We start from the raw sequence: 26,476 nt of genomic DNA on the forward strand, positions 1-26,476 counted from the left end.
GAGAGGAAGTCAGGCACAAGGGGGAATTGGCTAAGCAGTCTAACACTCTCAGTGACCTCTCTGCCAACTGCTGAGTTCAGGGGCCTCTCACACACAAGGCATCCCCAGTCCTCTCACTTGGTCCTGGTCTGTCCAGGTGCCCAAGCCTTCCCTGGATACTCATTAAGACTGGTTTTATCCTGTGGTGAATTCTGGGGCCCTTGCTTTTTGCTCTGGATAGACACCTGGACCCCAAATCAACTGTGGCCCTACAATTTGATGGAAGTTCAGTACCCTCCTGCAGCTGCCAGAAGACCCCCTCATTCCTGAAGCTCGGGGGTGATCTTTTTCTGTCCAAGTAGGCCACCTCCTTGGACTCTGGTGGAGCAGCCTAACAAAGCTGGGGCACCTTCCACATAAAATGATAGTCACATGGTACCCAGGCATCCCCTTGCACAGACGCTGTCCAGATTGCTCTGCCTGGGGCCCCCCAGTGGTTTATGTGAAGAAAGGCAGAGTTTTAGCCCTTACAGCTCAATTTGCCAGGCTACCAAGCTGAAGAGGGCTAGCCAGAGAGTCAGGGGCTGTCACATAGATCACAAAGCTGGAATCTACACATTCCACAGAAACCTGACAAATGACTCTCTTTGGGTTCCTCACAGTGACCCCTAGGACCTTTCTGTCCCATCAGGTCAATCCTACCCCAGTCTCAGGCACATCTGCAACTGCCACGACAGCAGCTGCTCTCTACCTCCCTCACCCAAAGTTCTGAGACCACTCACCCCTGTCGCCTGTCCCAGCCTGCCAAGTCCTCCCTCCCATCCTTCTGGCAGCAGGGTTACTGGCCTCCCTTACCCCTCACGCCTCCTGAAACAGAAAGCCAATGGTTGCTGTCATTCTATTTGAAACACCTCCCCAGCAGACCTAGCCTCAGATCCAGAGAGAAAGCAGAGAGGTGGAGAAAAAGAAGGGTGCACATATGCGTACACACACACACACACACACACACACACACACACACACACAAAGGCAGCCAGCTGTCAGAGCTGGGAGAGCCCACAGTCTCATTATCAGCCTCCTTTCTCTGGTCCCAGGCCAGTGGGGAAGAGGGCAGCTGTGGGAGGGAGCTTTCTATTCTTTTCTCTCTGTTTCCCAGGCTAAGAGAGGCCCAGGGCCACTCCTCTATCCACTGCAGGCTGAGCCCCTTCCTCGTTCACATGGTACGCCCCCCAGAATGTAAGATCAGGCTAAACACAGGGACAGAGGTGACCTCTGCCTCCAGAAACCATCAGAGCACCTTGGGCCATGTCTCCACTGTGGGAAGGCTGGCATCTCTCTCACTCTCCCAGCTGGTAGCCAAGCCACAGCAGCATGCCTCACAGACATCCCTGGAGAAGCCCCTTGCTCTCTCTTGTATCCTTGGCTTCCTTATCCAAGGCAGGAAAGAGAATGGTGGCCCCCTGCTCCAGGCCCCACCCCAGGAGAATCAAGCCCAGAACACAGCTGACAGGCTCCCACGGGAGGAGGAGGAAGGAGGAAGGGCTTTCATCAAAGAGGTGACGTCAAAACCAGGCAACTTGTGAAGCTGTCAGGGGCCGGGAAATTTGGACAAAGGTGTCTAAAAATAAACCCCTGAAGCCAGGAAAAGGCTTTGGTGGCTGAGTTGCTCGCCACCACACCACATGCTACACGTCCTGTTCTGAGGTCTGGAACCCAGAAAGTCTCTTCCCGGGGTGCACCTCCAATCCTGAGGTTGAGGATGGCATCTACAGGACTAGAGACACTGCCCAGCAGCCTTTCTTGGGTGAAATGGTTGAGGCCCCCTCAAGATGCATACTAAGCAGGCCTCAGGCACCAATGTCTGCCTTCCTGCCCTCATCACCAACCAGCTACCCCACCTCCTGCCTCACTCTGCCTCACTCAGAGTCTCCAGTCCAACTCAACTCCAGGCAAGCAGCTCCTCCTCAGCACACTTCCGGCTGCCACTGGCCAGCTCACAAAGAACTCCACCTCTATTCTCCCCTGCCCCTGCCCTACCACAGCAATAGCTGTCCTGTTTCTTCTCTTCCTGTCCTTGACCAAGAAGGCCACAGCTGGTGACCTATTTATACATTCCCCAGCCCTAACACCAGACTCCTTTCATCTCCTTAACCAACACCTGTCTCAGCTCCCATTTCCATCACCAAGGCCTTGTCCCTTCCTCTAGGCTGCTCTGGAAAACACCCATCAGGTTCCCTCAAATCCATCAAATTCAAATTCCTGCTTTCTTCCCCTGAACCTTGACCCCAGCCACAATAGCCATGCCCTCTGCACAGCCTCTGCTGCTAGGAGCTGCCCCCAGGGCATATACTTTCCACAAGCGCAGGTCCCTTAAGATAACCACCAGCCCAATCTTCTCTGAGGTCTAGATCGCACATAGCACTGGGGATTCCACACCTCTCCCTGAATGTTTCTCAGGCAGCTCCCCACTACACAGCCTACTGAGCTGGTTGCCTCCCAAACCAGATCCTCCCTCTGATCTCCGTATTTCAGTGAAAAGCACCACTACACACCTGTCCACCTGCCCAGGCTGAAAGGAACTGGAGCCTGCTGTGACTCTGCCCTCCCAGCTCCTCCACAACATCCAATCCATACACAAGTCCATTAGTTCTGGGACACCTCAATAGCTCAGTGGTTGAACGTCTGCCTTTGGCTCAGGGCGTGATCCCGTGGTCCCAGGATCAAGTCCCACATTGGGCTCCTCATGGGGAGCATGTTTCTCTCTGTGTCTCTCAATAATAAATAAATAATACCTTAAAAAAAATCCCAACAAGTCCATCAGTTCTATCTCCAAAATAGATGGTAAATTTCCACCTTTTCTGCACCTCAACAGCCACTGCCCCAGTCCAAGACAACCATTCACATAGAAATCCTGCCTCCTTAAAAAAAAGAAAAGAAAAGAAAAGTAAAAAAGAAAAAAAGGAAATCCTGCCTCCTAAGCACCTCTGCTGGCCCCTGTGATCTGGATCTAGTCCCACCTTGCCCAGGATGAGAGAGCCTGTCTTGTACATGTATGACTAAGACGGTCAGATCATGTGTTACTTTCCTGGCTGGAACATTACAGTGACTTCCCAGTATCTTTAGGTCACCCCATGCTCCCACTCCGCTCTGCTTGGAATCTTCTTATCCCCTTCTCCAAGGTTACCTTGGAGAGGTTACCTCCTCCAAGAGGCTATACCTGACCACTCTATCCAAGTTAGTCCCCGCACTTCCTCACCATTCTTTTCTAGCACATATCCCATTTTTGTCTGACATTTATTTTTTCTTAAGATTTTAAGTTATCTCTACACTCAACGTGGGGCTTGAACTCACACCCTCAATATCAAGAGTTATATACTCCACTGACTGAGCCAGCTAGGTCCCCTATCTGACATTTATTACCTGTCTCTACCACTTGCTGTAAATGCCTATTTCATATACCAACGCTTCACATTATATCCAGCACAGTACATAGACATTCAATAAATTCAAGTTGAATGGATGACTTTCAAGCCCAACTATGTCATTCCCTAGTACTCAACTTTACAAAATGTTCTAGAGGACGAAGGATGTGCAACAGGGAAAGTTTAAAAAAATCTGTGGAAACAGAGATGCACAATCAGATCTCCTGGTGGTTGGCTCTTTTCCTTCCTCCAAGTAGCCCAGTCTGCAAGCACTGCCAATGACCAGGTCAGGAACTAAAGGAGACAGGCCGCTGCTGCCCCAGTCCTGTGCTCAGGGAGGAAGTGCATAAGCTCATGCAGGGGCCAGGCCTGGGGCAACACATGAACACCTGGGGACTGCCAGCCCCTGGAAGCCTCAGAGCTCTTGCTCTGTGGGCCCCCAGCAGGAAAAGGTCGGGGTGGACCTCTCCATCCATCTGAGCCTGGAGTGGGGAGCTGAGAACTAAAAATGTCTCTGGTCCAAGCCAGAGCTGAATTGATCAGGCTAGGTTTCTGAATAAGCTCCCTACGCTCCTAGTAGATGCCTTGGCATCCATAAGGTCTCGGGCATTTGGGATGGATGCAACAACCTCTACCCATCTTCCTAGCTCCACAGGCTGCTCTATGAGGGCCCCAGGGTGCTGCCCTCACAAAAACAGCTTTTCATCCCAGCCTGGACAGTCCTCTCTGGCTCCTACCCAAAGGACTAGCTGTCCCCCAACATACACATACACTAGACCTGTTTCTCACCTTGATGTAGGCATCCAGGGCAGGGTGGACACGGCGGGTAGCCAGCCAGATGGACAGGGTAGAGGTGTAGGGGAAGGTGGTTGTCACCACATGGCTGGGTGCTGGGAAGGAGAACACCTTGAAGCCAAATTTCTGGTAGAGCTGAATGAGCTCAGGGGAGGGTGACTCCTCACCCTCACTCAGAATGCTGCCCACTGCACAGCGGCACTTCTCAGGGGGTACCTGGGGAGGAAGAAGAGGTGTGTCAGGGTTGAACAAAGGAATGAGGCTCTCAGAACTCTTGCCACCTAGGTTCTGTGCCAGCTTAGGCCTGGAAGAAGCATGAGTTCCAAAAGGCCACAGCCCCAGATACCACAATGGAGAAGAGTATATTCCTTTTGAAACTTACGTGGCCCAGTCTATGGCATCCTGCTATAGGACGCATCCATCCTTTCATTTATGCCTCCAACAAATATGCTAGGCCCTGTGCTGTGGAAGGGGTACAGGAAACACTGGTCAGGAAGCAGGACCACGCTGAACTCTGGGTTGCTGATGAAACAACCATCTTTGGGGAAGATCCTCATCCCCAAACCCTCAGGCTGGGCCAGCTACCATCACCAAAGCCTCCAGACCTCCTCTGTAACCTGTGCCCCATCCCAGGCCCTGTCACACTTGCCAAGTACCTTCTTGTCTCAGCTATAGATTGCTGGTTTCCCTCCAAGTCTCTATGGGCCCCCAGTACCTGGACATCACTGCACTCTGCTCCCCTCCCTAGCTGCCCTCCCTCCCCTGGATCCCATAAACCTAAGGCAGGTCGGCTCAATATTAGTCTCCAACACTTACTAAGCCTGACCCCAGACTTGCAAGGTCCAGCACTCACCTCTTCTCCTGGCATCGAGGAGCCCCAATTTGTCTCACTTCCTGCACCTGAATATATACCAGTCCCTGATACCCCTAGGGGTATCTGATCCTAAATCTAAGACACTTTTCACGGACCTTGTTCTGTTAATCTTGGATTTCCCTCAACCTGAAGGTCCCTCTCTCCCACCACCTGGGTCCCACTGGCCCTTAAATTCAAACTTCCTCTACCTTCAATTGCTTCTCTTGGCTTACCTTCACAGCACCTGAAGTTATTTTTACCTGTTCTTCCTTCTGCTCTCCCTTTCTAAGCCCTGTCAACAATCCCCTAGGGGTTTCTCAGCCCAGTCCAGCCCTGTCCTTGGAATCTCACTTTGCCTGGGACTAATGCACCCACTCCAGGTTCTCACTTCCATGCAGTCCCTGGGGGTCACTCCCAGCTCTCTGCAGCTAGGGGCCCCTTGCTGCCCCCTAGAATCCTATGTCATTAAGCCTAGTTCAGGACTTTTCTGGCAGGCAATATGGTGCAGTGGTCAGGACCACAACTTCTGGAGAGAAGCAGGACTGGGTATGAATCTTGAGTCGTGTAACTTTGCATAAGTCTCTTGGTTTCTTGGAGTGAAAGTTCCTTACAGGATTGATGTATTGAATGAGATACTTCATATTAGGGTTCAGCCGGGTACAGCACTCAGAAACTGCTATAAAGGTCATTGGTTATCAGCAGCTATGACACAGGCCAAAGAAGTGACCCTTGGCCTGCAATTCACCAATTCACCATTCACCAAACCTCTGAACATGTAGTGCCTCCCGCCCATTCTTTAGGTTCAAGCACCCTCCAGGGGAGTCTTTCAGGGTAGCTCGGTGTCACACACCAGCACCCCCTCCACACACACAACATTTTGCTGTGAACTTCTGCCTCCATCAACTCTACCTGGTAGCAGTCACTTTGGCTGGCCTGACACTCCTCCCACCCTACCCAGGCAGAGGCACCGGAGACAAGTGCAGTACCACTTCTCGACTACAGATGGTGCAACTGCTCCATTCACATCCCAGGCTTGAGGCAGGAGGCTCTGGCAAGGCCTCCCGCTGACAGACTTAGGGACAGTGCCCACTGCAATGCCAATCACTATGATCCTGAGCCCAGGAACTTATAGATGTACAAAAGAAATATTCAATACAGTTTAGATGAAGAAATGGGTTAGAAGGTCACCTGACTGATCATCTCTGGCCCACCTGGGTTTGGGTCCCAGGGTCTTTTGTGTGATCACTTCAGCAGCCTTTATGGAGCTCCCAAGTTCAATATCCTCCTTGATCCCCCAAAAGCACAACACCCCAGAAAGCACCACAACACCCATGACCACCCTGCTCAAAACTTTTCAATGGCTCCCAATTCTGCTCTAGGTTGAAACTCTTGAGTCCAGCATGCAATGTTGTCTTAAGTGATCCATGCAACACTGCCTGGATTTGTCCACACACTCCCCTAGCACTCCTTTTTTGCATTCCTAGGCCCCAGAAGGGGCCAGAACCCAGGTGAGCAGGTGTCCACTGAGCATCTGAATGGCAGAGGGAGGGGCAAATCCAGGCTTTGGGCCAGCCCGCCTTGCCAGCCTCCTCTCCCACCACAACCCCGCACACACCCACACAGAACTATTTGCAGCTCCCCAAACATGCCACGTCCTCCCATGCTTCCTGCCTTTGCATAAGCTACTTTCTCTGCTTGGAATGTCCTTCTTCACCTTACTCCAGGGTCCCTTCTGCCTGGGAAATTCCTGCCCATCCTTCAAGATTTAGCTCAAACAACCTCCTCAAAGCCTTCTGATGCTCCCTGCCTAGAGCCCTTCTTCTGTAATCTCAAATAACCAACTGAAGGAGCAGGCCTTGTGCTGCACAGTAACTGATGGTCTCTCCATCTCTTCCCACCACTCCAGGCTTCTAGGCAGAAAGGCCCAGGATCCTGGGTACACATTAAGTTCTTGGGGTATGCTCAGCAACAGCACATGCATGCATGCACATGCACACACAGGCCCTGCACATTAGCAAAATTCTTCTCCCTCTACCTCGAAAGAGGAACTCCCACTACAGGGAAGGGAAGAAGCTAATAAAGAGACAGGACTCAGGACGCCTGGATGGCTCAGTGGCTGAGCACCTGCCTTCCGCTCACGGTGTGATCCCGGGGTCCGGGACTGAGTCCCACATCAGGCTCCTCACAGGGAGCCTGCTTCTCCTTCTGCCTATGTCTTTGCCTCTCTCTGTGTGTCTCTCGTGAATAAACAAATAAAATCTTTAAAAAAGAGAGAGAGAAAGAGACAGGACTCCTGAGATCTGGGAGGTGTGTTAGCCACAGGTATTCTCTTTCTGCCTGAGCAACCCCTCAATTCCACAAGTGAGGATACTTCCTGCCCTGTTCTGCCCTGGCCAGTGACTAAAGGGCATCCTAGAAAGTTACTCAGCAAACCCATCACCAGCTAAGCAGCCCTGTACTGAGCTGGAACCAGAAGGAAGCTAAACCAGGCACCAGCAAAGAGATGGAACAGGCCCTAAGACCAGCTGGGGAGTGGCAAGGCTGATCAGGGGAAGGCTTCCCTGGACTCCCTGGAGAGCCCATGCCCACCACCAGGAGAATGGCCCACTAAGGTTGTCAAGGGCATGGAAGATAGAAGAGTGTCCTGATAGCTAGAAATTTCACACACCTTGGTTCAATGCAATGCCTCGATTTGGGCCTGACCCTAGGAGGTCAGCCTGAGCCTTTCAGTTCCAACTGCTTATTCCCTTTCTTCCCTGAATCAGTCATTTCTTTAGGTACCTGAGCCCAGAACAAGAGCTGTGAGAACTCTTGAGTCCTGGCATATGAGAAGAGGGCAGTCTGCTTGGAATCTAAAGCTTCTGGGTACAAGCTGGCCCCAATGCTCCTTCCAAAGAGGTCTTGCAATACCAGGTTGCCCTTGTCGGTGAGGCCATCATGAAAAGAAGTCCCTGCCTGGCCAAGACTTCATGGAGTCTAGAAACTGGACAAGATTGTTATCTTCCAGGATCCAGGAAGAAAAAATGGTGTAAGCTGGCCCAAACCAAACCCAGATATTGAGTTCAATAGAAATGGCCAGCCCTAGATCCATAACCTGCAACATCTGATGAGGACAGCTGCAATGCCTGCCGATCCCAGGCCTAGAAGGCTGCCATGACTCCTGCCTGGCCAGCAAACCCAGCCCTGAGTAAGGTGACAAGTAGGGACAGTACCCTTCACTGGCACTGGTACCCCTGAGGAGAAACAGAGCAGCCACAGCTGTTCATTATTGGAGGGCAAACAATGGGTTCATTTAACCTTCAGGGTGCTGCAGGTCAACACATCAAGCCCCACAGGTCCAACTTCCCCAAGCAGGTGGTATCCAAAGGCAAAAGCTGGGCTGGTACTAGGTCAGGATATGGGTGACACAAACAGCAGGGCCAGAGGACAGGACCTATATTTCAGGCTGGAGGGGAGGGGAGTCGGCAGGACACCAACCTCCAAAGAGGGGTCCAGGGGCTTTCTGGGAACTCTCACCTAGAGGTCTTTCAGGGCCTTGTTTTCACCCCCAAGCATAATCCTAACAACAGCTGGTATCTGACAAGGTGCTGTCTGCCCCAGTTGTTGCCTTCCACCCATCAGCTTATGCAATCCAAACAACACTGTGCAACAGGTACCATTATCAACTCTGTTTCTGAGACCCAGACAGCAAAACTATTCAGCAAGGCCCACACAGCAAGGCATTGTTGGAGTTAGGATTCGAACCCAGGAAGACTGGCTCCAGAGCAGTGCCACAGGACCCAAAGCCACCTGGGAGCCCTAAGAAATAGGTCCTGGCTAGGAACAGCCTGTATAACAGAGTCTCCCTATGCTGCACCTCCTCTCATGGCCCAGGCAACCTGCAAGAGCCTAGGCCAGAGGTAGGCAAGCATGATTCCCAAAATTACAAAGTCCTAATGGCATGAGGCCCAGAGGAGGGGACTGCTAAGTATCTATTGGGAGCCAGGTACTGGGCCTCATCCTTATTTAGTCCCCAGAAAAACAAAACTCGAGGTAGGGATTCTCAGAAAGAACAAGTGACTTCCTCAGAATCACACTCTAGTAAGCGATGGGGCCTTGATTCAAACTCAGAAAGAGTCCAAAGACCTCTTCTCCCATACCTTCCTCCCTACCAAAGGCAGCTCTACTAAGAAGAGAGATCTGTGTCTTTCTAGTGCTGCCCCACACAGTTAACCCACTGCAGAGCAAAAGCCTGGACTCCATCCAGAAGAAAAATCATCACACTGGGGTAGGGAATGGCCTGGGCCCTTGGAAACAGCAGTTAGCCCACATTCCCACTGCCCTTGTTGAGAGGTCAACCCTCAGAAATCCTATACTCTCTCATTACTTCCCAGGCTCCATGTGGTCTTAGTGCCTCCAGGGATGGCAGGGGAGGCCCCATCCCCACACACACTAAAGGGGAAGGGGAACTGTGGCATAAGCCTAAATCAATACTTTTACCAGCCTTAACCCCTGCAGACTTGAAGGTCCCAGGCTGACTCTCAGTGGACTAGGAGAAAAAAGGGAGCTTCAATACAGTCTTGTTTATTTTGGCAGAACCCAAGCACCACCAGTTCTCCAATCTGCCTGAGACCTGGGGCAAGCACCCCCTCCTAGGCTTCAGCCAGGTAAACTGAACCAGCTGCTATGCCCCATTTGCCTCAGCCAGACTCCCCATAAGGGCAGGCAGACAGGTTGCTTAAGGCAGTGTAGGTGGTAGCAGCAGAGGGTGGAGCAGGAGGTAGAGGGCCAAGATGACACACAGGACAGATCCATGGGCATGGTAATAGCCACTGAGCCAGAAGGGTCCATCCACAGGCCAGAGCTGGCTAGGATCCAGTGAGCCACTCATGATCCTCCTGGCTCTTTCATTCCCCTCTGACAACCCCAGGTTCCCCGAGGGACCAGGCTAAAGTCACTGTCTAGACCCCCATACCCCACCTCAGAAGCAGGGATGAGGGCAGAGCAATCTTGATTCTTCTCTAGCTTTACAAGAATAGAACTGGATCTGTATGTCTATGTTCCCATGTACATTGTGGGGAGGGGGCAGGCACAAATCGGTGACTGACTCTGGAACTCACTCCTTTCCCTTGGTACTTAGAAGAGGAAATGGCCGCACTCCAAGAATGCTGGGCCCTGGAGAGGAGAGGAACACCTATGAGCCACTGCCAGGGTCTCTCTACTTCCTGTCACATGTTCTCTCATTCATCCTCCTACCTCTCCAAAGGCCCTCAGGCATGGAGAATGGAATCCTTTCTCTTGACCAAGAACCAGTTGCCCAGATCCTAAAACTCCCTCCATACAAAACTCTCACGACCTGGAGTTGACTGACATATATAGGGTGACCCTCCAGGACACAGAGTTAATGATATACATGCTCCAAAAGCATCTGACATGAAAGAGTCTACAGCAACTTGCCTTGGCGGTGCCCTTTCCTGTGTCACTCCTGGGCCCACAGTCAGACCAAGTGAAGGCCTTTCTCAGAAACCCTGTCCAGCTGAATCCAGGAGCTGAGGCCTGGAAGGGGAGTGGCTAGAGAGCTGTCAGTCTGCACCTTATGGGGGAGGGCAGCGTTGACTGCAGGTGGCCACCTCTCACCTGGTCACTCCCTGCCCCACTCACAGAGCCTGAAATAGCCTCATTCCTCCGTACGCACACTCACACAGAAGCAGGTTCTGGCTCCCATTGTGCTCACTGGGGAGGGAGAAGGTATGGGGATGGGCCACACAAAAGCTCAGCCTATATTCTGTCCCCTCTATGAATCAAAATATGCAGGGTCCCATGCTGGACACTGCTTAGGGAGGCAGCCTAGGGAGAAGGCTTGGGTTCTTAGCTTTCCCCAGGCCTGGATGGGGTCTCTCACCCAGGCTCCCCTGATACACCCACAATGAGAGGTCCTGAAGGCTGGGCCCCTTGGCCCTCACGGAGCCCAAGTGTCCAGCAGCGTGGCACAGATCAGGTGCTCAAACATGTGTTAAATAAAAACAAGAAGTATGAGCGAACTGTATGAGATCAATACCTCAACTCTTGCTCTCTGATCCTCAGTCTCCTCCTCTATAACATCAGCAGTGTGGACCAGACAGTCTGCGATAACCAAGAGCACCTAAAATCTGGGGGTCCATGGTTCCTTAAACCCTCTGTGAGAATCCCTCCTAGGTAGAGAATATACTGCCCAGCTCTCAGAGTAGATGGAGACTATACATCCCTAAGCTATTCCAGGTGTCAGGGTATGACCCAGCTCTGACTGGGGACACTGGTATCTTCTGAAGTGACCCAGGACTGAGAGGGACAGGATCAGAGGGGCCACTTTGACTTATACATTCATCCTCTGAGCTAGCCAGATGTCCTCAGTCAAGCCAAGGATCTAGGCCTTGGTCCTGAGTGCACAGGATGATGCTTCAGTGCACCTAATTAGCATGGATGTTTTATCCACCCTTTTTTTTTGTTGTGGTTAAACAGCTATCAAGAGCCAAGTGGCAGGATGAATGCCTCACATATGTCACCTAATTTAACTCTTGCCAGACAACATACGAAGCATATATCTTAACATAGCTCTATAGATGAAGAAACAGAAACTCAGAGATATTATATGATATGCTCAAGATCACACAGCATGACAGTGATGAAACAGAATCAGAACTCAGGACTGCCAGCCTTGAGGCTGTACTCTCAGGCTGTGGCCCCACCCAGACTGGCACCCAAGTCAGGCTGCACCCAACCAACCCTGGACATCCAGGCCCACCACCTCCTCAAGGACAGTTATATGGTGGGTTGCCTTGAGGCAGTGGCTGGGCCAGGAGGCCATGGGGAGAGCACACCATGCCAGGATTCTTCTATCTCACTGCTCCCATTGTGCTCACTGGGGAGGGAGAACAGCCTCCCTGGATCAGCCTCTAGCACTGACCCCAAGGTACATTGCTTCCTTGGTCCTTTCCTATTCTGGAATTAGCATTTCCAACCTAAGAGGCAATGCGCTGCTTTAGTAATAGAACATGTGGATGAGGAAAGAGGTGACTGCAAGGACTCTCCTCCTTCCCACCAAGGCCTTGCAGAGGGCTCCAACTAGACCAGATACGGAAGGAGGGGCTAAAACTTACAGAACAGAGCCTGTAGGATTGGGGGTCGAGCATCTGGTCGAGCTCCTGCACCACATCACCTAGGCTCCAGCAATCTTGACTCCCACTTACTGCCATCTCCCAGCCATGTGGCCTCAAATCCTCACTGTCTACTCATCCCTCAACCAGGCCATGCCACCTCTCACTTAGGGCAAGCCCTATCTCCTCAATGGCCTCCCTGTCTCGTTTCCTCCTCTCCTCCATCTGCCATCCAGTTAGCTTCCTAAATTATAGGGGGCAAACTGTTGCACCTTGCCTCCCAACCTGCTGTTCCTCCCACTGCCTGGCCCAGCAAACCCTTCTACCGCTTTCTTCAGCCACCACGTGTTCACTGGCCACACTTCCCCCATCGTCTCATGTCTGCAAGCCTTTACTGTTGTACTTCCCTCAGCCAAGAGGCCCCTCATGGCACAGCAAAGTTCGACTCGTGGGAGAAGTCCCAGGTAGAGTCCACCTCCTCTCTGAGCCTCTCAGGCAAACTTGAGGTATCCTCCCCAGACCCAGAGCTCCAAGCTCTGTGGGCATCAAATTACAGTGCCTATTAGAGATTCATCTATAGTGCTGACTTGCCAACTGCATGAAACTTTTTGAGGGCAGGGCTAGGTTTGTTCATCTCTGGAGTGTAGGTGTCGAGCAGAACCTGGCACAGAGTCAGCACACCCTTGCTTCTTTAAGTGCCCCCGTGAGGCTTGGTAGCAGATAGCAGGTAGGCAGTAGACCTTGCTTACTTGAGCTCTTCAGGCAAGAAAACCAGAGCTGGGGATTCCCAGGGCTCTATCTGCCAAGACTCAGAGCTGAAGGCTGAAGAACTCTTGGTAGAGCTGCCAGCCCATGAAGCTGTGGGCAGTACCATCCCATGGTATGGCAAAAGGCCACATTGGTGAGACCTGACTCAGGACAGGCTGTAAGTACAGCCAGACACCCACAGGGTGCCAGTGATGCTAGGCTCATCTCTGACCCCAGCATCCTAAACATTCTGGGCAGCTCACCTGGTTCCACTTGTCACTCCCTTCACTCCCTCTCCAAACCAGGCAGTGTAACATCCAAAGAAATGCCATATCACTGAGGCAGGGGCCACTAGAATGAGGTAGGATTTTAAGCTCCATGCCCAGGACTTGCTCTCTCAACAGCTTGAGGAGCTGTAGCCACAGCAGGAAAGCTGAAAGAGGGAAGGCACAGAAACAAGATACGACCCCAAAGAGCAGGTGGAATCTGAACAGCTGGTCTTAGAGTACTAGCCTCAAGTGGGGATGGAAGAGAGAGGGACAGCAAGAAGAGGCAGGAGACCAAAGCCCTGGAAGAAACTAGGGACACACAATGATGTGGCCCCTGCATTCAGAAGTACATGGGTAGCCATGAGCCGAGAACCAGATCTGGAGAAGTAGAAAGGATGCCTGGAGTAAGACTCCAGACTAAATCTGAAAGGAGCTTCAAGCTCACAGAGGAGGTGGTCTGTAGGACCAACAGATTTTCCCACCCTTTCCTCAGAAACTACAATACCCCTGCCCCATGTCCAGCCATGGGGTGGAACCCTAGCCAGGGAACAGAAGGTTCCTTACCACGTGGGGGTTGTCGTAGTAGATGGCGATGGAGCGGAGCTTGGGGGAGACACTGCAGCTCTCGGTGAAAAGCCGCCCAGTCTCGCTGTAGGGCCCAATGTGGAACTTGTAGGCCACGGTGACATTGCGGATGGGGGGTGAGCCGGCACTCACGGTCACCCCAGCCAGCAGCCCTGAGTATCCAGCAAAGGCCAGCAGTGTCAGCAGGAGCAGCAGAGTCAGGCCCCCAATCAGGCCTAGGAGGAGCAGGTCAGACATGGCTCTGTGCCCCCCACACCGTGCCCCAAGACAGCTGCAAAAGAGACAGGAGGGAGAGGAGGCTGGTAGCCTGCTCTGACCAATGTCCCCACCTGCTTGCCAACCACTTCTGGCCCAACCTCAGTCCTGCCTTGGGTGCTCTGACCCAGGAGGGGGAGGAGCCAGGGTGTTTACACACAGAGTGACCCAGAAGAGAGCTATAAAGGATGACTGAAGCCACAAGCCTCTTTATTTCTTAATCACAATTGTTGAGGCTCTCAGAGCAGCTCTGCCTGTCAGCTGGCAGCCTTGGTCACACCTGGGGAAACTGAGTCATAGAGGAGCACAGGAGTGAGTCAGCCAGGGACATACTTCCAGCACTGACCAGCCTCCCCAAGATGGGCAAGATGTCAGCCAGGCTGCCTTTTCCCTACATTACCTCTTCCTTCCCACACACTGCCACACTGCCTGCCCAGCCTCCCCAGGCCTCATGGACCACTGCCAAGGGGAAGATGGGCAAGTGCTAGGCCCAATCATTTATCAAAAAATAGGGAAACCATAAGGAAAAAACCCCAGGGAGAAAATGACCCAGGAAGAAACTCTCACAGGAAACTCTCCTTTGCTAAAGCACATCTGTCCCTCAGAATCTTGTTATCCAGCCAATTCATCTATCCAGAACCAAGGAAAGATGAAACCAGCCTGAGCAGCCAGAACAAAGTCCAGCACTGTGCTGCCCAGACTTGAGCCACTGGTGCTAACAAGCTTCACCCCCACTTTTTCAGCCCATAGATTAGAAACAAGGGGGAGGAAGGAAAGTTTGCTAGAAATGGAAACACACCAGGGAGAACAATTACTACTCCCTGGCCCAAGCACTTCATCCCATGGGGAAAGGGTGCTGGCATCGGGGGAGTAACAGCTGGGGCCACTTGCTGCCTTATTCTTCCCCTCCACCAGCATCTCCAGGTGTTTGGAATTTTTTTGTGGTTTTGATCCTGCCACCCCACCTCCTCTACTAGATAGTTCACAGCAAGGCATGAGGTGAGGTGCGGGAGTCTTTTTTTCTTTTTTGTGTTTATGTTGTTTACCTGACAATTGCCCCTCCTCTCCACTGGCCTTTCCTCATTCCTTTTTGTGTAGTACAAGACATTCATATCAAGGAAAGAAAAAAAAAAAAAAAAAGCAGAGAAGCTATCCAAGAGCAGGCCCAGAACACAACAGAGGCTGGTATGTGAGCCATTTAAGGCAGACCATTCAGCCCTCCATGAAGGTTGGGGCCAGAAGTCTAAACCTCTTATACAGAGGGCTTGACCTGAATCACCCAGGGGGGAAAAGAAAATCACAGCACAGAGAAGACTGTTTAAAGAGGAAGGGAAACATATGACCCACTAGAGGAACATAACATTCTCACCCCAAGAATTTAAAATTCAAAAGATTTGGGAGCTGCAAGACAACACTTCAGCTCTATAGAAAACTTAGTTCTGTGGAATAATTTGTACCCTGTGGGTTCTGGGAATCAATTTTTTTTTTTTACTGAAAAATTCTTTGGAGTCAATGTACACATAATGTTTGCCTCATAAAGAGGCAAACTAAACTCCTACATCTTTGATGTCCTAACATTGAGGTGCATCACATTGGTCTTCTTACCCATATGTGTTCCTGCCCCACAGTTGTGCTTCTTTTTGGATGCATTTTGCCTCCACTTAATTTCATTCCTGTTCTCTTTGGTGATAATGATGATGATAAATCTTTCACCAAGTACTTACTATATGCCAGGCACTATCTAAATGTTGAAACACAGCTACTTTATTAATCTTCAAGACAAGATAGATAGGTATGAATCAAGAGGTTAAGAGACTTGCTTAAGGTCACACAGGTACTAAATAGAGCCCCAGACTAAAATGCAGGCAATGGGAATCCAAGCAGTCTGAATCCAGATCCATTTCCACATTCTCCTTCCCGATGACAGGGTTTCCTCAAGCATTTGATCCATGCTGGGACATCTCTGAACCCAAGGCTCTCAGCTGGGAGCTCTCACTCAGCAGCTAGGTCTCTCAGTTGCCTTGAGAGTGACCATCCCTCATTTGACCTACCCTCTTTGCTGCACACTCTCCATCCTCCTCAAAGCAACGCAGTTCCCACCTCCCTCTTCCTCTCACCTCCTGAACTACCCAGAAGAGAGGGGAAAATGGGATCCCAGAACTTAGGTCTGCACAAGACTGAGGCAGGGAAAAGTGAATTCCCCCATATTCCAGAGAAAGGGCAGGAGGAGGGCTGGGGAAGCTCACCTGAAAAGACAGGCTCACTTTAGCAACTCATAGCATCCAGCGCCGCAGGGACCAGGTGCTTCAAGTGCTCCAGTGCTGGGGGCAGAGAGAAAATCACCACTGAGCCGGGCACCCCTGCCTTGACTGTTCCCTTTTCAGGGAAAGCCCACTAGGGCCTCTACAATAACTCTCTCTTCACCACAAGGTTGCACCTCTACCTCGTCCTCCTACCCCTTACGGAAATCAGAAGCCCAACTGGGCCTCGGAAGGTCAACTCAGAGTGGGGCCATGCTCATGCCCCCGTTCTTGGAGTCCTCTTCCTGGAGGGTTCCGGCCACCGCACCTGGCTCTGAAACAGCCCCGGCCGCTGACACGGGGCAGGCTGTCCCCCTCCGGCTTCAGGGTCTCCTCAGGTCGGAGACCGGGGGTGGGCGCCTCAGGCGGCGGGGTTGTGGGCGGGCTGTCCCGCGCCGGCTTCCTGAGGCTGCTCACTTGCGCCGCGGCAGCGGGCCAGGCCTTTCAACTTCGGCGCCGGCGGAGAGCAGACAGACCGGGGTTCTGAGTGGCCTGAGCGGGAAGGGGGCGCGCCGCCTCCCACTCTGGGCTTCCAGCGCTGCTCACCCGCACCTCGCGTATTTACCCAGAACCTTTCTTTTCAGCCACGACCTCACCGGGCCTCACACACCTCCCCGAGTTAAGAGACGCTAAAGTTTGTAGCCACCGCTGCGAGGCGCGGCCTCCAGGGGCAGGGGCGGAGTTAAAGTGCGGTTCTGGCCTCAGTTCCCCACCCCCACACCCCGCTCCGGCTTCACTGCCTCGGGGCGTGCCCCGCACCGGAGGCCGAAGCAGGGCGGCCCGGGGTGGTGGACTGGTCCAAGACCTTTGAGCCCTTGGACCGGGTCAGGGCCAGCTGCGGGTGAGACGAGATGCAAAGAGCGGCCTGGGCCGCGAGGATCACGGAGGGGACGCGGGGGCCCCTGAGGCCACGCCCAGGCGGACGGAGGTTCCAGGCCCTCGGCGCGCGTGGGGCCGCCCCGGCGGGGACGCCTCTCCTCCGGCTCGGCCCTCACCTCAGCGGCCGCCCGCCGCGGACGCCGATCGGCGCAGGCGGCTCCGGGCTAGGTCGCGGAGCCTGCGCGCGCCCGCCGCGCACGCTCGCTCCGCCCCTCTCGCGGCGGGACGTGGCCGTGGCCGTGGGCGCGTGCGCGCGCGCGCGGGACCCGGAGGGCGGAGGCCTGCCCCGCCCAGTCTCCATAGCAACGAGCGGCGCCCATTCCCCTCCTCCCCAGCCGTCGGGGGCGGAGCCCGCTGAGCACCTTCCCGCCTTCCACAACTTACCGGGCCTCAGTCGTGGGAGGCTGATGGCAGTCAGCGTGGTGGGTCACAGTAGAGAGCTGGGCTGGGCTCCAACAGGGAAGACCGCACCAGAGTGAAGCGTTTGAAAAGGCTTGGGAAGTTCAGCACAGCAGTATCCGCCTCTGGCATTTATTTGTATCACACTTCGTCTTGCCACTTTCTCTCACTGAAGCTTCCCGGCAGACCTGGGAACCCAGCAAGGCAAGGCTACTTGCCCCCCTTTTACAACCGAGGAAACTGACGCCCAACTTGGACTCAGGGAAGAAGCGAGCGGATCCAACCTCTGGAACAGCGCAAGTGTCAGTCATGTCTCCCAACACTCCACCCCACCGCACCCCTAACCAGAGCACAGGAGTGGTCATTCATTGGTCATTCATCCACCCAACACTTATTCAGTAAGCTCTCTGCCAAGATAGTTCTAGGGATTGGGGATACTGAGTGAGCAAAACCAACGCCCCGCCCCCTTGGAGCTAACCAGGAACCGCCCCCCTCCGGGCTCCTTTCTCTTGAGCCCAGGATGTGCTTGGGTGGAGGCTGGTCTGCCCTTCTAGTTAAAAGTGTTCTAGGTAACTCCCAGATCAAGTGTAAGCTCCTCGAACATAGGTTGAATCTTCAGCTCATATTTCCGAGGACCTACAAACTACAAAGCACTCTTCTAGAGCCCCAAAGATCAAACTTTGCCCTCCTGAGAGGCCCAGTCCTGCAGTGGAGGGGCAAGGGGATGGGACAACTATGCTCCTAAGCTTGGCTACAAGACAGGCTGGGCCAAGAGCTAACTTGGTGCTCCTGACACGGAAGATTGCTATTGGAAGAGGAATCATCTTAAAGTGGATCCCACTGCTGCACTAGCAAAGGGCAGAGTGGGCACAGAGGCACTCATAATCCTGGCTTCCTTTCCCACCACTTCACACAGTTCCTTCCACAGGCAGGAAAGGATGACCCTCATCCACAGGGCCAAGACTGACCTCAGCTCTCCAGACAAACACTGGCAGAAAGAGCAGCTGGCCTTTCACAGGCACTCAAGGTTGGGTTGGCAGGGTCATGGCAGTTGTTTTGCTTATGGACATCAAATACATGATCAAATCCTTTAAGTGTTCCAGGTAAGTGGGCTATACACTTAGAACCATTTCCTGTGAGACAAGGGCCAGTTCATGGTTCAGAGACCATACAGCTTCTGCCCATATTTGCTGGGGCATTTTTCTTGTTCTCAGAATCTGATGAGCTTCTCCTAGGAAACCCGTTGTATGGAGCTGCCTTTCCTCTTGCCCTCTCTGCTCACTTCCTTCAGGCTGGTTGGGGAATTCCAAAGGCCAACTCATAGTTCAGGGTGTGCCTTAGGAACTTCACCGCCTCTGTTGTGAGAGTCAGCCCGAGACTGAGGCTGCTGGCCAGAAGACCCCCCCCCCACCTCCTTTATCTCTGTCAGCTTCCCAACTGAGCAAGCCCAACCCTGGTAGGGATCTCCACAAGACCTCTGCTGGCCACCAGGAGGCAGCAGCCAAGACAAGCTACCAAGTGAATTGTTCCTCTTCCCTTTTGAAACAGGTGAAAGCTGACATGTTCACCTAGCCATCTGCCCTACCCACACTCCACTCCCAGTTCTCTCCCCCAGTAACATATATTCTCTCATGAGCCCGTATTTAGCCTTTTTTCCCTCCTGCCTTTCTCTGTCCAAGAAATCCCCACAGAGCTTCTTTAATTCTCCTCCAGTAAACTTCCAGAGACTGTTTCCCTAGGGCTCCTCCCCTTACAGGGGTCAAACTTGGAGAGACAAAGGGTGGACTACTCCCACCTTCCCTTATCTCCTCATATTCCAAAGCCTGGCTAATTCGGTGAGGCAGTGGTTAGAATCACTAACTCAGAGGACAAATGGAGAGGACATATACAGTGTAAGATGGTCTGCAGACCCTGCCACCAGCCATCTCCCACCCTCTGAAGGCATGCACGCTGTACCTAATCCCCAGCCACCCACTCTGGTTAGGGCTGCGCCAACAGGACTTGCCTTGATTGAGGACCATCTATCCTCAAACTACTCTGAGTCAGTTTCACTGTTTCCTTTATAGCCTGGAAATGTGGTTTTCTTCAGTGAGCAAAGGCAGAAAAAGCCTAGTGAACCCCACTGCAACAAAGCCTGCCAGCAGTCTGCCTTCTATTCCCACCTCCCTCTCCCAACCCACCAAACCCAAGTGGCATCTCAGTGTCCACTATACTCTGGTTATATCCCTTTCACCACCATCCAGCCAAATAGCTGTTCAGACAATTCCTTGATCAAACAACACTGCCTTCTTGAGTTTAAATTTTATTTTACAAAAAGAGAAATAAAGAAAACTGATAGGCAGTTATACTGACTTACAATTGTTCTGTTTGCTTTTTTAAAAAAGTGACATGAAACACAAGTAAAAATAAATACGTCATAGAAACAGCCAGTTGCCCAGTCTCTGGGGCAGGAGCACCTGCCCTGATGAGAGAGGAGGGAAGCCCATGATCACACCAGCAGCTGGAGCACCCAGCCACAGATGCTCCTCAAAGCCAGGTGCAGCAGGTCCCAGGCCTCAGGGGGCATCCTGAGGAAAGAAGATGGAAAACCAAAGCCAAGTGCCAGGTCCCTGGGGCCATTTCATATCCCCCTACTCTTCCCGGCAGCAGTGTGGCCTCAGTGGTTATCCACTGCGACCCCCTCAACCCACCTGGACCCTTCCCCTGACCCTTCTAGAGAGGGTACAGGAAAAAAACCAGTCTTGGGCAGGCTGAGGGGGATTTTTTCCTGTGAGCCCCCAGCCCACCCTGAGTAACACAACCAGATAACAGTTTACACCCATGCCCATGAGTGCACACTCTATCTCGCACGTGCACACGCACGCACCCATGTACACGCACACACACTCATGCACATACACACTTGGGCTGAGCTCTCTTCCAGAGGAGGGTCCTGGGTCAGGTCACAGTATGAGGTCCCCTCTTCAGAATATCATCCCAGTAGTGGTAACAGAGTATCCAAATCTCCCCAGCCCTCTGCACTAGACTCTGCAGCCTACCTGGCTACCTCTTCCCAATGCACTGGATTACTATAACCAACTAACTTGTGAAAGGAAAGGGGCAGACTCAGGTCCCTGAAGAGTGAAGAAGTTGGACACTGCCTGCTTGGGAAGTTCATCGTTAAGACTTGGGTATTCATAAAAGGCCTAGGGCCAAGCTAGTGGCACAGAAGAGACATGAAGGAGTCACATTGGAACACGTAGGGCAGAAGAGTCAGTAGAAGGGGACAGAGTCTGAAGGTGACTGATGGAAAGCGCAGCATTCTCAGGCCTTGAGGTGCAGATTTCCTGGGAACAAGTTAGAGGAGGGCCAGAAAGTCTTCTGTGAGTCCATTGGGGTTAAGAGCTCTTCTCTCAGAGGAGGTTTTTTTGGGGAAAGAATGACTTAGCTGAGTGCACAGGAGGCCATGGCTCAGAAGGGAAACTGGTTTCCTGAGAAATCACAGGAAACAAAGTGGGAGGAAGGGGGTCATGGCCAGGAACACTAGAAATAAGGAATGTAAACCCCCCAGACTTTCCCCAGGGGATGAGGACTCAGTTCCAGAGCAACGCTAGGCTCAAACGGACTGAAACCGAGGGCCTTGCTCTGCTGAAAGCTTTGGGAGTGACAGTCCCATCCAGACTGCTACAGTTTGGTTGAGTGTTTCAACCTATCAGCAAAACTTTACCCCAGCTATTTGCTTCATGCCCTAGAGAGGGGAATTTCATATTTAGTTTTGAATCACAAGTATACAGAGAAATACCACACACTAATTCCTAGGGAAGAGAGTTCCAGGGACCAGAAAGAAATAGATGCTCAAGAAGCATAACTTGAGGGGGTGAGGACTTGGCAGATATCCGATGATCTGATCCAACATGGTTCACTTACTTTCTTACTGAAATGGCTACTTTGTCTCTGGTTCAATTTTTATCCACAAAGATATTAAGAAAAGGAAATTGGGTATCATTACAAATGGTAATCCTGAATCATTAATGTAGTATTATATACCCTAGCCTGAGGATTTAGGCTAACTAAACCAGATGGATGGGGCTTGAATACATCCTATGGAAGACAATGGTGAGGGAAAATTCTGAGGGGCCTGACCTACTGCACCCCACCCCCACCTCCATCCCATATCACCACCCTTCCTTTACTCAGCCCTGGACGGATGGCAGGTGGAAGCCACCACCAAGTGTTTCTGATCAAAGAGGCTGTAAAACATGTAAAACATGTTCTTGGGCTCTGAGACGTTTCCTGCTTCCCTCACACACATGCTCATGTTTGGTGTGCATGCACACTTGCCTACCAGCATACATAAAGAGACAGCAGAAAAGTCAGAAAAGTGTTTTTCAGATTAAAAAACAAAAACAAAAAACCCCCAAACATGAAACTGGTAGCATTCCAATTTCCCATGATCCCACCCTATCCCCCCTATACAATAAATGCTGCACATATCAAAGAAAGTCTTCTCTAGCCAGGTCAGCCTCCCAAAACTATTGCCTCTTCTGACCTGAAACAAGACCCAGCCCCTGGAATCGGTGGGTAGAGAAAAGGTATGTGCTGCCTCTCAGAATACCCATTCACTTCCTGGTACCTTCAGAGACCCATCCCTCCAGTGACTGGTTTCAATTCCTTGCTGATAGTTTCCAGATTCTCAGAGCCTGCTGCTATAATTTCCTAGAGGTGAACACAGACATACTCCTCCTTCCCCAACACCATACACACATACACGCGCGCGCGCGCGCGCGCGCGCACACACACACACACACACACACACACACACACACACGTCTCTGGGATCTCAGTATTCCGGGGCCTTAGAGGCATCAATTGTAGCCCAGGTTGTGAGTGTGCTCTGCAAATCAGAGATCCAGGCTAGCTCACTCCTACTGCACCAGTCTCAAACCTGAGAGCCCACTCCAACTGAGTCCCTTCAGCATCCATTCTTGGGATGCATCTGGAAGAGAAAGCACTGGTTGGAACTGCTATTTTAAAATCATTAAAATAATTTGCATAGCTAAATTGTAGATCTAAGGCTTCTATGAGTAGGAGAGTTAAGTGTCTGACAGGGTACCTATGAAAACAGAGAGTGAAAGCTCCTTAAGTTCCACTTTTGGTGCAACCAGACAGCACATAAACGCGCGCATGTGCATGCACGCACGTGCGTGCGCACACACACACACACACACACACACACACACACACACATGCATGCAGCCCCATCAGCCATTTCCTTGTCTCTTCTCTGGGGACAATACCCCAGAATGTGCTAAAGCCCTACAACAATGGAAACAGGCTGGTCAGAAGAATTGCAGAAGCAGCTACTATTAGGGGTGACCTGGCTAAGCTGCCTCCAAAGTTGGGAAGAGGCAAGTGCAGCAGCTGCTCAGTGGGGAATGACCCATGAATAGGTGGCAAAACTCTAAAGCCAGACAGGTTTGTTCATCATAAAGAACTGCCTAGCAAAGTCTTGGTAGCAGGGGGAAAAACAGCCAATAGGAAGACAGCCAGTGTTTATACTTAAAGATTAGATGCCCCTTTCCCCACCACTGACAAGAAAGGTAGACCCAGAATGCCTGATGCATTCTTTCAGACAAAAGCCAGACTTAAGGCTCCTATAGAGGAAGGGCTGCTCTGTGTTCCTTCACAGAGGACAGAGCTAACAAACACTAGGCCCACAGTAATCATCTGATAGACTGAGGAGGCCACAGCATTTCCCAATAGGAAACCAACAGCCTATTCTCTCAACCCAGCAGTCACCAATGCATAGTTTCACTGTTCAGCACAGAGGGCCTGCCTCTAAGGTCATCCGAAGAGGACATCGTTCCAAGTTGGGGGTCACTGACTTCCCAAGAGCAAACTCCATGATCCCAAGTTTCAATCTCTGTGGAATGAGTCTCACCCCCACTAACTATCCAGTCACAAGATTCTCTGATCTTCCTGAGAGGCCATTTCCCGAAAACACAGTTGTTTAGTGTAACCTTTGGTCAAGCCTAACTCTCTTTCCTTGGTCAATTCACCATCTACCTGGGATTTATTCACCAGCAGTTATGGGGTCTGGGAGATCTTAACATTTCCCTTCCTATTCCCTACCCTTCCCAAATCCAGCCCCCCCCCCCCAAACAAGACACAAGGAAAGTCCGAATAATAAATAATTGCCCATAAAAAATAAATTAACATGGAGCTTTCTAGAGGGGAAGGAAAGGAAAAGGAAAGGCCACAAGGATAGGCAGGTGGGGGCTCAGTTCCATCCTTGTGAAGGTCTATTCTGGCCACAACTCCATGATCTCTTGCTCATATACCGCAGTATCCCTGTCCCAGCCTCTGCACACAGACAATCTCACACCCTGGGAAGGGAGATCTGCTCAGAGACAACCACTGGGGAAAGATACAGAGATTGATAATGCCCCATTTTCTCTCATAATTTCCCCTAAATTCAAAATAAATGTGGCTCTGATAACCAGGGACTTGGATTAGCTGGGCCTTCTTTTCACCCAACTAGAAGGAAACTTATGGGTTCCATGGCTCTTCTCCTGGGCTCATCCCAATGTTCCTAATAATAGTTGCCATGAACCACCACACTCTTATTTCCACTTTAAAAACAATAAATTCATTTTTTAGTTTCCCCCTTAGTCTCTCCCACCCTCCCCTCCCACCTCCATCCCTGCTGTTACATACACGTATAGACATAAACATACACATGCACGCGCGCACACACACAAACACACATACCTGGTCTGCTTCTTTCCTGCCCCTAAAAGGACTCCACTTCACATGAAATCTCCATCTGCTCTCCCTGCCCACCCTCCTTCACTTACCCTTCTTCCCTCCCCTCCCCTCTCTAGGCCAAGCTAAGTCACCCAGTAAGGCAGCTCTCTTGGGAGAGAATGTTCCCAAAGACAGAAATGGGATGTGAGCTTCTATACTCAGATGGCAAGCAAGCAAGCACACAGCATAAGCAAGGCAGGCAGGAAGAGAGGCAGGCTGCCCTGCCCCTCCATTCCTGTTTTGGGTCCCTGATTTCCCACTATTGCTGCTCTGTTGGCTTTTTTTTTTTTTTTTTTTTTTTTTTTGCCTCTTTTGTTAAACAGCAACAGAGCCCTGCCATTATGGTCAACCACCTTTCTTTGTCCTCTTCCTTTTCCCTCCTGCCAAGTGCCCAATCTCAGAAAGCCCAGATTGCTGCCTTTCAGCTTGGTGGGCAACCTGCCGGGGGCCCCAAGTGAGGTGGAGAGGGGCTCCCCAGCTATTTACCAGTGACCTCTATCACATCATCGTCCTTATCCTCATCGTCATTAGAGCTGAACCCCACCTCAGCAACCTCATGAGAGTCAAATGGAGGCACCTGGGACCGGAGGAGGCCACTAGCTGGGTAGCCTGCATGTGGGGACATGTAGCCTGGGTAGACAGACATGCCCCGTGAAAGGTTGCTGGGTAAGACAGGGGAAGGAAAAGGCGCGAACATCCTTGGCTCGGACAGGAGTGGCTGTGAGAATGGGAGTGAGTAGCTGGGTAGTATCCCTGGAACAGAGGGGTTGAGCATGAAGGTGGGGTTGCTGGCAGTGACTGAGGTAGCCGTGGAAGAGGAACTGACGGGGCCTGCTGGCACCAGAGGGTCAGTAGTCACTGGAAATACCAGGCGGGCATCTGCCAGCAAATTGGACAGCTGGTAGTAGGAGGGGGTACTGCCCATAAACAAGGAGTTCTCCCCAGCCTGGGAAGTGAAGGGAGCGGTGAGGTTATGGTTTAAGGAGACGGGTGGCATGGCAAACCCGCCAGAAACTGGATACCCGTGTTCATACGGCTGCACGGGGGCTGGCAGGTGGCCCTTCCTGGACCGCCGGCGGGCTGACTCCTGGGCAGCAGGTGGTGTGGCCAACTTTCGCTTATGGCCCCGTAAGTCCAACACTGGGTTCCTGTCACCACAGGGCTGGCCGGTCACCAAGAGGGAACTATTGAGGCAATGACCCCCATGTCGAGGCTCAGTCCCGAGAGCTGTCCCAGGAACAGCAGTGCTGTCCACAAGTTGGGCTGGGGGTCCAGGCAGGCAGGCATTGGAACTTGGGGAACTCTGTTGGGATTCCCTGGCGGCAGCCACATCTGCATACTGCTGGAGCTCACTGATGATCTCTGGGCTGTCTGGAGAGACGGGCCGGGCCAGCCCCTCAGGGTCGGGGGCTTTGGGTGATGAGGCACTGTGTCTGCCATTGCTTGTGGAGTCGAGAGAAGGCCCCTGGGAACCTGGGGAATAAAATGTAGGTCACTGAGAACCAGAATGGCCAGGGAGAGAAGGAGGACATAGGAAAAATTCCATTAAAAAATAATCTTGTCCTGTGGTCCTCCAAATTCAAAGAGTATGATATCCAAACAATATCCTTCAGTCAACTTTTCCCAGTCACAAAGAAAGAAATCATTTGATTGAGGAAACAAGTCTATGATAAGACATGTAACTTCTCCATATCCCAGTTCCCCAGTCTGTGAAATTAGATCAAGGTGAATCCTAGGAGATAATGAATATGAAATGCTAAGAAATCCTTCTTATAACTAGCTGGATTCTTTCTGAGAAGGGACAGAGACAACCAGTGACCAGGATGGGACAGAAAAGGAAAATGAAGTTTAAAAAGTGGTCCATTCTTGTTTAAAAACAAAACCAAATCCACACTGTAAAAGACAACTGGGACAAGTGAGAATACAGCCTGGATTTTAGGTAATACTATGGAGTTTTATGTTTTTGTTTCAGTGTGATAATGGTGTTGTGGCTAGGAGGAGAATCTCCTTACTCTTAAAAGATGTGTGCTGAAGTACTTAAAGGCAAAATGACATGACATCTTCAGCTTACAAATAGTTCCAGTAATAGGAGAGA

The 26,476-nt window shown here is 51.7% G+C and overlaps 2 protein-coding genes across 6 annotated transcripts in view; both read right to left on the reverse strand.

The window, feature by feature from the left end:
* The window catches only part of TEX264 (testis expressed 264, ER-phagy receptor), a 30,623-nt gene extending 13,220 nt beyond the window's left edge, over positions 1–17,403 (reverse strand). The window contains exons 1-4 of one of the 3 annotated variants that reach the window (XM_055342815.1): positions 17,313–17,403; positions 16,264–16,338; positions 13,742–14,033; positions 4,191–4,412 (exon numbers count right to left, since the gene is read on the reverse strand). In XM_055342815.1, the coding sequence (XP_055198790.1) occupies positions 4,191–4,412; positions 13,742–13,999 (480 nt within the window). In that variant the 5' untranslated portion in view covers positions 14,000–14,033; positions 16,264–16,338; positions 17,313–17,403. The other 2 variants (XM_055342816.1, XM_055342814.1) reach the window with 2 other exon arrangements.
* Positions 17,404–19,001: 1,598 nt separating this feature from the next.
* The window catches only part of RAD54L2 (RAD54 like 2), a 125,637-nt gene continuing 118,162 nt past the window's right edge, over positions 19,002–26,476 (reverse strand). For 2 of the 3 annotated variants that reach the window (XM_055342810.1, XM_055342811.1), the window contains exon 22: positions 19,002–25,854. In XM_055342810.1, coding sequence (XP_055198785.1) covers positions 24,860–25,854 — 995 coding nt within the window. In that variant the 3' untranslated portion in view covers positions 19,002–24,859. The remainder of the gene's footprint in view (positions 25,855–26,476) is intronic. The other variant, XM_055342812.1, reaches the window with a different exon arrangement.

This window comes from Nyctereutes procyonoides, unplaced genomic scaffold (genome assembly GCF_905146905.1).
Source record: "Nyctereutes procyonoides isolate TBG_1078 unplaced genomic scaffold, NYPRO_anot_genome, whole genome shotgun sequence".
Taxonomy (NCBI): Eukaryota; Metazoa; Chordata; class Mammalia; order Carnivora; family Canidae; genus Nyctereutes; species Nyctereutes procyonoides.